Source organism: Chaetura pelagica, unplaced genomic scaffold (genome assembly GCF_000747805.2).
Source record: "Chaetura pelagica isolate M959 unplaced genomic scaffold, ChaPel_1.0 scaffold128, whole genome shotgun sequence".
In the NCBI taxonomy this organism is placed as follows: domain Eukaryota; kingdom Metazoa; phylum Chordata; class Aves; order Apodiformes; family Apodidae; genus Chaetura; species Chaetura pelagica.
Window position 1 is genome coordinate 1,302,158 of NW_009954302.1, and position 12,100 is coordinate 1,314,257.

Here is a 12,100-nt window from a genome sequence, read left to right on the forward strand (position 1 = left end):
GATGTACTGTAAGGTCCTTTCCATCCCTATCCATTCTAGGAATCTAGGGAGCTTGAGTCTTATACAAAGATGGCCAAGTTAGTGAATACTCTTACACAATTTAACATTTGATTTGAATGCTGACAATATAGTCAGTGTCTAGAGAGAAACAAGACACCTAAATGACCAGATGTGGCTGCCTCTTAGGGTTTTTTTCAACAATTTCTGTTGAGCTACACAAAGCTATGTTTTAATTGATACAGGAGTACTATTTTTGAGTAGTAGAGGTCAGGAGGATCCTGGCAATTCAGTTGATCACAGGACTGAACAGTGCTTTATAGTCAATATAATGGATTCAATTAAAGTTCTCCAGGTTGAAGGCCTTGATTGGGAGATATTTTTTATGTGGCTTGTGCTTTCAGTGGGTGGGTGGTTTTTTAGGGTTTTCTTGTTGTTGATGATGTTTTCTTCTTGCCAGCAGGTTTTAGACTGTTTATACTGAGTCCTTTCTTTGTTACTAAAGTGTCAGGTTACATTATTTGTTGTGTTGGGTTTATGTGACAGGGTTTTGGTACCAGGACAGGGGAGTGCTGCAAGGATGAGTTTTCTGAGAAGAGGCCAGAGCTTCTCCCTTATCAGACACACTGACTCCCAGTTTGGACCCACCACTGCCCAAAAGCCACGTCTGCCAACGATGCTGGTAGCACCTCTGTGATAACATACTTAAGAAACTGCAAAAACCTCTCACAGCAGCTGTGAGACAAGAGAGATAATATGTGAGTGAAACAACCCTGCACAGATACCAAGGTCACTCAAGGAGGGAGAGGAGGTGCTTCAGGTGCCAGAGCAGAGATTCCTCTGCAGCCCACGGAGAAGACCATGATGAAGCAGGCTGTCCTTCTGCAGCCCATGGATGTCCACAATGGAGCTGATATCCACCCTGACACATTTAGACACCTTTTTAGCTGGAATACTTCTTTTTTTTTTTTAGTCCACGATGGAAATAAATAGATAATGCTGTTTGGTTTTGATTTCCTGAAATGTCAGCAGACCATAATATTGTTTGTTAATATAAACGATGACTGTGGGGTCTTGGTGAGTTCTCACATTCCATACACATCCGCTCACTCAGCTACTAATTGTAGCATCGGTTTATTTTTTTGCTAAGAGTTTAGGGACAAACTTTTCAACTTGGATTTTTTGTTCCAGATAAATTGTCTTGGCTTTTTCTGTAACTTCTTGCAGGTATCAGATGATGGTCGGTACGTCTTGCTGTCGATCCGAGAAGGGTGTGATCCAGTGAACAGACTGTGGTACTGTGATCTACAGAAAGAGTCTCAGGGTATATCAGGTCTGTGTTTTGTTGCTTTCTAAGTTTTGCTTCATTTTAAGACACAAAAAATACATGTATTTAAATGTGCATTGTTTAACCTCTTTTTTTCTAATGCAGATATTATGAGGAGATATGCACCACTTCTACTAGCATTTAATTTTGTATTATTTATATCAGCAGATGGAAAGCTCCATTCTTAGTTTAGTATTTTAAAAGGTCACAAGAAAAAAAAAGATAATACAAGCAGCCTTACCAGTGTATGTTGCATTTCTTTCTACACCACTAGTACTTCTCCATGTTTAATTTTTTTACATTTAAAAAATTCACGTGTCTCCCTTCAAGCACTAAGGGACCCCTTTGTAAAAAAGTACCTGGTTATAGGTAACATTATTTCTTTCTCTATATAGTACTAGAAAGCAATCAAAAATCTTCTAATATTTTAGTGATAAAACTTTGCTTTGTAGCATCATTATTATTACAGTAAAAGTACCTACTCATATTTCAAATGCACATTCATGAAATGCTCCTTCCTTGCCTTCTAGTTGGATTAGCATTTGGCTTTTTAGCCTTAATGGTACAGGCTGAAACTGTGGTGCTTTGTTCCATATGGCTCTTGTGGATAGTTGGCATTGTTAGTTGTTGTAATGATTGGTGGATTTATATTTCCAGACTATGTATTACTGAAATCTTTTCCTCAATATGTCGTTTGCATAGAAAACAACTTAGCTTTTGTTGTTGTTGTTGTGGTTCTGTCTTCAAAAACTTCAGAAACCGAATAAATACTTCAGTGGCTCCATGTTAAATAAAGGATCTCAAGGAACTTGTTCTCTTGCCCATAAATAGAATATTCAAGGCTTATGAGCATGGTTAGAACTGATAGTGACTCTGCTATATGGGATGTGTAGTTCTGTAAAAGTCAGCAAAAGCTGGAACAGAATGTAATACAAAGTTCATCCCTTTTTGCTAATAGTCTGTAAGCAGTAGGAACAATGCCTTGCTTTCCAAAGCAGCAGAATAGTATTGTAGCTGTTCCTCTTATCTCTCATCTCAGATGCTGCTGGGATTTTTTGCAGCTCCTTTAAGCTTTGTTTTACCCCACTGGTCTTGTTTTCTGCCTAAGAGTTAGGTAGGCAGTGATGCTAAACTGCCTCATTGTTTCAAGGTGCCTGACCTAGGTTTCATCTCATTTACCTTTAGTTATCTTTGTTGTTTGGAAGGATTTCCATTTCTTCACAGAATGTCATGCTTCTCTTTGCAAGAGTGGAAGTTGTCTTTGATCACATGACCAGTTGAAGGAGGATTACTCTACTGGGCCTTACAAATAAGGAACCTAATGTATTTTTCCAGGTTTTGTTCCTAATTGGATAGAACTGTAGCATGATCTGGATGTTACAACGCTGAAATATTTCATAGAATCATAGAGTGGTTAAGGTTGGAAGGGACCTTAAAGATCGTCAGGTTCTAACCTCCCTGCCATGACCAGGGACCTCACCCTTACAAGCCTCACCCAACCTGCCCTTGAACACCTCCAGGGATGGGGCAGCCACAACCTCCCTAGGCAACCTGTTCCAATGCCTTATTGCCCTCATGGTGAAGAATTTCTTCCTGATGTGTAACCGAAATCTCCCTTCTTTCAGTTTAAAACCATTATCCCTTGTTCTATCACTGCTCTCCCTCTCTGGCGAATCAGAATTTCACATTCGTTGCTACCCTATGGAACCTGCAGTCATCAGCTGTGTTTCCATCCTATAAAATTAAAACAGAGACAGAGACCACAGGAAAGAATATGTGGTAGCCTGCTCACTAAGCTACTGAAATTAGGCAGTGTTGAGGTGATCAGGTTGAAACCTTGTTGAGGAACCAGGTTGAAACAACAGGAGAGGTAGGCACTCCAGGATCAAGAGGTAGCTACCTCTGAGGTATCACAAGATTCTCAAGGAGGTGTTGTTTTTTCTATAATGGCATAGTGTGGAGAACACCTACTGCCTTTGCTTTGACTGTAAATGTTCTCTTTTGGAAGGAAGTTTTGTATTCACTCCATACTTAGCCTTGAGCTGAAGTTCTTTACCTTAGATATTACATATATTTTAATCAAGTGGTAATCTGACATTTTAAGTACTTGGGGAAAACATGTTCTTTGTGGAAATAATCTTCTGGGACCTCTGTCACTTCTGTGAATTTCAGTACAGTATTGTAGGTGTCAACCAATCCAAAGTAAATTGCTTTGATGTAGAGGGAACTTCTGGCTTAACTTGCTCACAAGTTGTCTTCTTGTGAAACGTGGTTTGCCCAATATTTACCACTTCATTAATGCTGTATTAATCTTGATGCATTTCATTAACTTCCTGCAGTGGATGAACTGTGTTACAAGCCATGTGAGGAGATAAAGGTATCACTAAAGACTGGTGCAAGCATCACATTTTACTAGCTCTGCTGTACTGAGGGCAGTTTTCTTCTGCATTCCTTGATTCTTGATGTGTTTCAGTGGCTGTGGACCAGTGGAAGTTAACTTGCTCTGTGTTGGGCGGGAAATCATCTTGACTAAGTAGAGATCACATCTAATAAATGGGAGTAACTATATCTAAATGTTTAAGAAATTGAAAGGATTTGACAGGCTTATTTCTATACTTGAAACCTTAAGTATGTCAGATAGCCCTTCCCCCATTACTGTATGTGATTACTTACAATATGTTGCCAACAGCCATAGGTTAAATTGAATTTTTAGTGCCATTTTCTGTCATAATCCTTGTCAGTTTTTTTCACTGGAAGATATTGTACACAGCAGTGTTTCTGTTTTCTTTCCACAAACATTACAGGAAGCATGTGGGCATCTTTTCTCCTTCTCAGGCTAGCTAAAATGTTCTTCATGTTTCCCTTTCCCACTTTACAGTCTTTATCCTGTGTACAAACTGAGTCATTTTCCTCTGCAAATATTCAGGTTGTTTGCTAGGTTTTTAAGTGGGCCATTGTGAGCTATTTGTGCCAAGAATGCTTCTTTTTAGAATAGAAAAAAATCACTATGCTAAGTGACTTATGACAAATACATAGCTATTTTTAATGAGGATTTGAAATCAGTCTGAAAGGATAAGAGGTTTGAGGGATATTGTTTCCCCTGCTGCCCTGTGCATCTTGTGAATCCCACCAGGTTAACCCATTTTGTGGCTTAGTTTTTACTGCAAAACTCTTGTTTGTTAGAAACGACCGGGTTTGCCAAGTAGAATTTTATGTTTACAACTAACTTAACCAAATACAATTTAAAAAAAAAAAAAAAAAAAAAAAAAGCTTTTATTGGCTCATATCAAAGTGTTATAAAAATATTCCATTCCTTAAGACTAGATACCTGTGGGCATAATTAATGATATTGTGGCAAGACAATATTGGGAGAAGACACCACTGGGAGAAGACAGCTGGGCTGCTCTTCAAGCTTTTGGGTGAACTCCCTTGCTATACTCTGCTTCAAGTAGCTGTGGATATGAGAGCTTTTTTCCTTCATAGAATCATCAAGGTTGGAAAAGACCTTCAAGATCATCAAGTCCAACTATCCACCCTACAACCCCTAACAACTAAACCATCTCCCGAAACACCACATCCACCCATTTTTTTAACACCTCCAAGGATGGTGCCTCCACCCCCTCCCTGGTCAGCCTGTTCCAAGACTTTACCACTCCTTCTGTGAATAAATTGTTCCTAATATCCAATCTGAACCTCCCCTGCTGCAACTTGACCCCATTTCCTCTTGTCCTATCACTGGTCACTGAGGTCACTGGTCAAAGAGGCCTTGCCTCTTTGGTTGCTTATGGTGTGGAGTTTAGAAAGATTAGGGAAAACTAAAACAATGGGATTCTTGTCAGGGTTCCACCACTCTTTGTCAGCCACTGAACCAACTAATACAGTTTAATGTTGCTTTATGACATTTCAGTAGCAGAGATGTAAGATGTGTTGTGCCAGGAAGGACAGCACTGCAAGTTCGTGTTAAGTTGTCCCTCATCCAAGACTCCAGATTGCCCTAACTACCTTGCCAAACTGCAGGTAGGGTTTTCAAGCTTTGACTGTTACAAGAAACATTTTTAAGTGGCCTAATGCTAAATATTTAACAAACACCCACATTTTCCCAGAAGCTGTGTTGTAAGGAACAATTTTCAGTAGCTCATTTATCAAACTTGTCTTCCAGAAAAAAGCACTCAAGTTTGCTTGTATGTTGAACCAGTCAAACAAGAACTTGTCTGATTAATCAATTCCTTAACTGTTGTTGTTGGTATGCTGGAAAATGCCTCAGGTTAGCCAAACTGCTGGCTACACAGAAATCAAGCAATTATATGTTAGCAAACCTTAGTGTACACCTTACAAAGAAAACCCACAAAACCCCTCAAAACCAAATAAAAAAACAGCAGTGCTTTTTGTGTAGCATGTTTCTTACTGTTGCTGTGCCTGGTCATAATTTTTTTCCCCCCTTTTCTGGAGAAATGAGGTTATTTTCTTTTCAATTAGATTTTCAGCCTCAACTATTCTTTTGAATATGTGGTTTGATGCAGGGAAGAGGTGATTTAGCACAAATCTGTTGGTGTGCAACAAGAAATAAATGAAAGCTCTTTAATCAGCCTTGGCTATGAACTTCAATCAGCATGACATGGCTAATATTGACCTTTTTCTTATATTATGGTAGCAGCTAGAAAGCCTAATAAAAAAGTCAAGATCTTTTTGTTGTGAGCACGGTAGAGGTGATTTATGAATCACTGAGTCAGAGCTCTGGGCAGAGCCCCACTTTACTCTTCCTGGGAGAGCTGAACTTGAGAACAGAGAGGGAAAAAGGAGGGATATAAGGCAGCGAGGGGAAGAGAAGAGGTAGCTCTCATTTAACCTCTGGGCACACAGAAACTGTAAAAGGATGCTGTGGCTTCTGGAATGCAAAAGTTGAGAGGGATGGCTGGCTGGAAACCACAGCCTGGGTTGTTGGATTGGAAGGGATTGCACTGGCTAGAAGCTAAGCACAGGTTTGTGTAAATTGGAGTAAGGTGTCTGAGGAGAGAGGACAGTGGTAGGGGTTCTTATGCTTGGGTGCTGGGCTGCTTGGAGATTGGCAGTTTGTGGCTGGTGGCAACAGTGGGAGGTGGTAGGAAGACACAGACACCAGAAGAAGAGCTAGGGTGAAATGTTGGAGAACCACTGGCTTGGAAAGATGCAATAAAAATAGTGCAAAAACTGAAGTTCACAGCTTATTGGTTGCTTAGTCATTGTCAGCTGGAGCTGCTTTGTACTAGGCTGGCAGAGACAAGTTGCAAGAAGAGCAGAGTTATCAGCCATAAGAATTTCTTTTCTATTCCTGTGGTTAGAAGGTTGTTCTTTTGTTCCCCACAAGCATCTGTGTGGCTTGAGGGCAGATGGAGAAACAAAGGTGATGTTTGTCCACTTCCTGTTAAAAACAGGCTTATCTGGCCTTTTGTATTTTAGTATGGTCTTGCAATTTATAAGGCTTTTTAGGGGAAAAAAACAACCACAACTAAAATAAATAAAAAGCAATGAACAGTGCTATATAGAGTAACATCAAAGGAATGAGTCAGTGTGTGCTGCATAGCCTGAAAAGGTGGATCAAAACCTTTATAATGGAAATTAACAAAAGGAGAAAGACTTCAGCTAGAAAGTGGAGTGTGGTGGGAAGGAAAGTGTTCAATTTTATTTTTTTTAAGACTTTTCTGTGATTGAAGGAACTTTACAAAATACTTTTTTTTTTCAAAAATCAGTACTGAAACAAAGCCATGATATCCTAGTTCCCTAACAAAGAGGGAGAAAAAAATCATTTCTGTCTTGGAAGAGATGTGAGAGTCTCAATAATAGTGTTTACTTTTAAGAAAACAGATTCATATCCCTTCAGTGGCAATTCCAAAGAGTTTTGCTTTCAGTGTCCTTCTTTTTTAATTGGAAGAAAATCATTAGCAAGAAAATTAAATAGCTTGCAGTTAATTTGAGCAAGGAGATCTTCATGCTGCTAGTGTCTGACTGGACATTACATTTAGGAATAGTACTCACAATGAAGTTATTTTTTAGAATTATGTATTTGTGCTTTGTTGTTTATATTGGAGGAAGTGTAGTGCGTGAGAGAGAGATCACCTTTGGTTCCTATTTTTCTGTTGCTGTCTTCTGCTGCATGAGGACAGAAGCTATAACTCTCAAAACAAAGCAAAACCTATTCTGTTCTGAGTGATCATCCCAATGGAAGTAAAGTCGAAGCCTTGAAACTAGTGGAGAAATCTCTGCTCATAAAATGCTTGATTTCTTTCTTCTGGGCTAATCTTCGATATATCTTGACATATCTGAACTTTTTAACTCAATAAATACTTTCTCCTTCCATTTGTTTATTTTTTAAATTGCAGATCTGTTAACTTTCCATATCACTGAGTAATCATCATCTGCAGGATGAGTGGTGCTGAGAGCCCTCTCAGTACAAACAGAAGGTTGGATTCCTTTCAGGGAAATCTTAATATCTCCTCTCCAGAATTCCCTCCCCCCAGGTGCTCGGTCCCAGGAGATGAAGACATCTCACTTTCAAAGATAGTCCATGTTGTATGAAAATCTCTCTTGCCTTTGGAGACCAAAGTGAGACTCTTAATTAAGTATTTGTGGCTGTGAAGAAGAAAGAGGCAGAAAACCCATGAGTTCTTTTACATAGCTGCATGGGTTAGAGCAAGACCTTGAAAGCAGGCTTGAGTTTTGCATGATTCAAAAAGAAATTAAATCCTGATGTGGAAGTAGATGTTTGAGTGAAGAGCTGTGCTCTGCCTTTCATTTCCCAGGGTATGTTGTGAGCCTGCCACTTCAAGCAGTCTCTTCCAATTTGAAGCACACTCTATAGCAGGAGATCATCTTCTGTTAGACATAAAAAGTATTGTGGATTAGTACTGTGACAAACTCCAGGGAGAATGCCTGGTTTTCAAAATCTCCTCTCATAGAGGTTGCTTGAAATCTGGAAGCCTTTGAACATCTGGATTTTCAGGGTTTGAGAGATCTGTTAAATAGATGTTGGCTGGATCTGACTTTCTTTAGTGAGCCAGGATTCAGCAATGAAAATGTGCTTCTGTGTGAAAACTCAGATACTTTCAGCATGGTGACTTCACCCTTAACTGTGCCACCTTGTGCATTTAAACTGATTACTGGTATGAGTAGCAGTGGTGAAGACTAAAGATTTTCATCTGCTTGTCAACGTAATTGTTACTTTGGCAGGTTATAAACTTCTGTCAGTCAACATATTTACTCCTACCCTTTTGTTTGTTTGTGTTTGTGAGATTTAGGTTCGAAATTAGGAGAAAATTGTGTAGTATGAGGGTGGTGAGAGCCTGGCCCAGGTTGCCCAGGGAAGCTGTGGCTGCCCCATCCCTGGCAGTGTTGAAGGGCAGGTTGGATGGGGCTCTGAGCAACCTGGTCTGGTGGGAGGTGTCTCTGCCCATGCAGGGGGTTGGAACTAGATGATCTTGAAAGTTCCTTCCAAGTCAAACCATTCTGTGATATTTAACCACTTCATTGATACAGTGGTTTAGAGATAATTGATCTGCAATATTTGTCTTCTAAGAACTACGTAACATCCACTTTAACAAGATGAATGCTCTTGATTTTGTAATAACAATTTAGAGTGTCCCTGTAGAATATCAGTCATTTTGCTGCTTTACTAGCTGTTGATTTGGGAGTGGATGAATGAGTTGCAAGACAGCAATGTAAATCCCTAATGTCACATTGCTGTCATTTTTCTTCACGGAATCCAACTTTTGTTGCAGTCATGGAGACTGCAGTTATTGTGCACATTTACCATTTAAAAAGTGGGGTTTTTTTTCAACAGTCTGGGGATTCGTTTTTATGAAGCCTTGTTCCTCTTTCAAATGGTGGTTTCATTCTGTCAGATACCAAAATACAAATGTTCCAATATTGCTGTGATGTTACACTGCAGTTAAGCTTTTATTTACAAAAACACTTGTGCATGTGGCTTGAAGTCTTTTAAACATTTGTTTCACTGGTGTGTATCAGAGTTTGCTGTGGGCTGGATTTTCTTTGCTTTACTGGCCATCAAAGCACGTTTTCTCAATAGAACCTTGGGCACCTGGAGGGACTGAGCAGGATTTTTCTTCACCATTAAATCTCTTGAGGACAAAACTTCGGATTTCAGCAAAAATCAGGACTTAACGTGCAATTGATTTATTCAGAAGCATGATACTAAGTTGACTGGATTGTTTGGGAAGTTTGTATTACAACAATATTAAAAGTAGGTTTTAATTGGCTGATCTATCATTTTGCATGAAGAGACAGGGAAGTTTTCCTTAAACCAAAACAGCAATTAAGAGCTATGAGTTTGATGAATGTACTAGGCCTGGCTATACTCTCTTATTACATTTAATGGGTTTCAAATGACCTTAGCCATCTCACTGCTTCCTCAATTATTCTGTTCTTTTTTTAAACTTACAGTAATTACAGGTCAGCTATGATCTACTTCCATTATTTTGCTCAGCTTTTAATATTGTAAAATAAGCTGATGAGCTTTTTTATTGATGCAAACATTACATTATAAAGTTTCATGAACAGATTGATGCACGGTTGATTTGCTTATACTGAAAAGCAAAGACCCAACCTTTAGTTTCAGGAAAGAGGCAGAGAGTGGGCCAAATGTTGTTTCAATGTATAAAAGCTCTTAATTTCACATCTCAATAAGGATTTTGATTTTTCAGCAAAGCTAATGTGTAATCCTTATAATAGTAATAGGTTGGGTTGCAAATACAACAAGCATATTACATATCTGATCTAGCCTTTCTTCTTTTTCTTTCCATTAGCCTCTAAACCTATTGTAAAATGTGAATAAAAAGTAGTGGAGTCTTTCAGTCCCAACTCCAGGTTGCACCAGAGACTGAGACTGTTGATAAAGAGTGAGGAGACTAAGGCACTCAATGTTGAGAGAAGTGAACTTCTGTTAGGGTGTGTGATATTCTGGAAGGTTCATAGAGAAAATGTAGTTTCATGCTTTGTAAACCCAGAAGTTAACTGTCTGTTGGTGATGACAAGCTTCTGCAGAACAGTACTTCAGGAATGTGGTTTCTGAATTAACAGGGAGACTCCTGATATTGAAGTTCATTGTACTCATTTCTATTCAGTGGGAAGCTATGGGCTTCTCAGGAGAAGGAAAAACTTTCCACTTGAAGAAAAAGTAACATTTTTTGCAGAAAGGAAAAAAAAAAATTACAATTATATATTTTTAAAGCTATTAAAATTGAGCTTCAGAGCTTAGTGCAGAATCCCTTGACTCATTTGCCAGCCCCCATTCAAAATAGTCTGTAGGAGCAGGGGCTTGTGAGTTCCACCAGCAAAAACCTGATGTTCTCATAGAATCATAGAATGGTGAAGGTTGGAAGGGACCTTCAAGATCATCAGGATCCAACTCCCCTGCTATGAGCAGGGACACCTCCCACCAGACCAGGCTGCACAAGCCCCATCCAACCTGCCCTTCAACACTTCCAGGGATGGGGCTTCCACAGCTTCCCTGGGCAACCTGGGCCAGGGTCTCACCACCCTCACACTCAAGAATTTCTTCCTCATGTCTCATCTCAATCTCCCCTCCTCCAGTTTTAATCCATTCTCCCTTGTCCTTTCACTACAAGCCCTTGTCCCAAGTCCCTCCCCAGCTTTCCTGGAGCCCCTTCAGGCACTGGAAGGTGCTCTCAGGTCTCCCTGGGATCTTCTCCAGGTTGAACAGCCCTAGCTCCCTCAGTCTTCATAGCAGAGCTGCTCCAACCCTTTGATCATCTTTGTGGTCCTTCTCTGGACCCTCTCCAATAGGTCCATGTCTTTCCTGTCCTGAGGGCTCCAGAGCTAGACACAACACTCCAGGGACAGCCTCACCAGAGCAGAGCAGAGGGGCAGAATCACCTCCCTCACCCTTCTCAGCCAGCGTTGCTGAGGTAGAAGCACCTCTGTAGCCAACATCTGAGCTTTCTGTCAGTGTTCTGTGTGTATTTTACTAGAAGTTCCTCAAAGCCAATATGTTAACATGTCTGTGAGCTGGCAGTTTTTCATTGCAGCCTATTAATCTGGACAATTCCTTGTGAGTTCTTAATACTTAGTACATATTCAGCCCTTTTCACAGCTGAACCTCTTCTCATCACTGGTGCCGTTGGAGAAAGAGCCTCCAGCAACTGTCAGGAAAAACCTTTCCCTCAGGTGTTAAAACATTTTGTCAGGAGGTGAAGAGTTTATATTCTATTGGTTTTTTTGCAGGAATTCTTCAGTGGGTGAAGCTGATAGATAACTTTGAGGCTGAATATGAGTACGTCACCAATGAAGGATCCGTGTTCACCTTCAAGACAAACAGACATTCTCCAAATTACCGGTTGATCAACATTGACTTCAGTGACCCAGAGGAATCCAAGTGGAAAGTTCTTGTCCCTGAACATGAAAAAGATGTTCTAGGTAAGAGTTCATGTCAAGTAAAAGACATTCTATTCTGCTTTCTTTCAAATTCATTCAGTTATGATTCTATTGAATTGTCTTGTGCAGACCTTCTTATTTTGTTCCTGTGTTTAAACTTTATTTTGGATTTGGTATTAAAACACCTGCTGAGAATTGAGAGATCCAGGATCCATTCCTCTCTCTTCTCTCTCTTACGTCCTGTGTGGCCATAACAAAGGTGCTTCATCTGTCCTTGATTTTGTTCTGTGTTTGTAGGAAGTGAGGGGAAAGTATTTTCCTGCTTCATGTCAGTGTAGTAAACGTTTACTTGACAGTGAGGGTTTACAGCAAGAGTGATTTTGTAAGCAGAAA

General features: G+C 39.9%; 1 protein-coding gene across 1 annotated transcript in view; it reads left to right on the forward strand.

The window, feature by feature from the left end:
* The window catches only part of PREP (prolyl endopeptidase), a 159,364-nt gene that overhangs the window by 102,290 nt on the left and 44,974 nt on the right, over positions 1–12,100 (forward strand). Inside the window, exons 7-8 of the mRNA XM_010003868.1 lie at positions 1,225–1,330; positions 11,558–11,749. Coding sequence (XP_010002170.1) covers positions 1,225–1,330; positions 11,558–11,749 — 298 coding nt within the window. The remainder of the gene's footprint in view (positions 1–1,224; positions 1,331–11,557; positions 11,750–12,100) is intronic.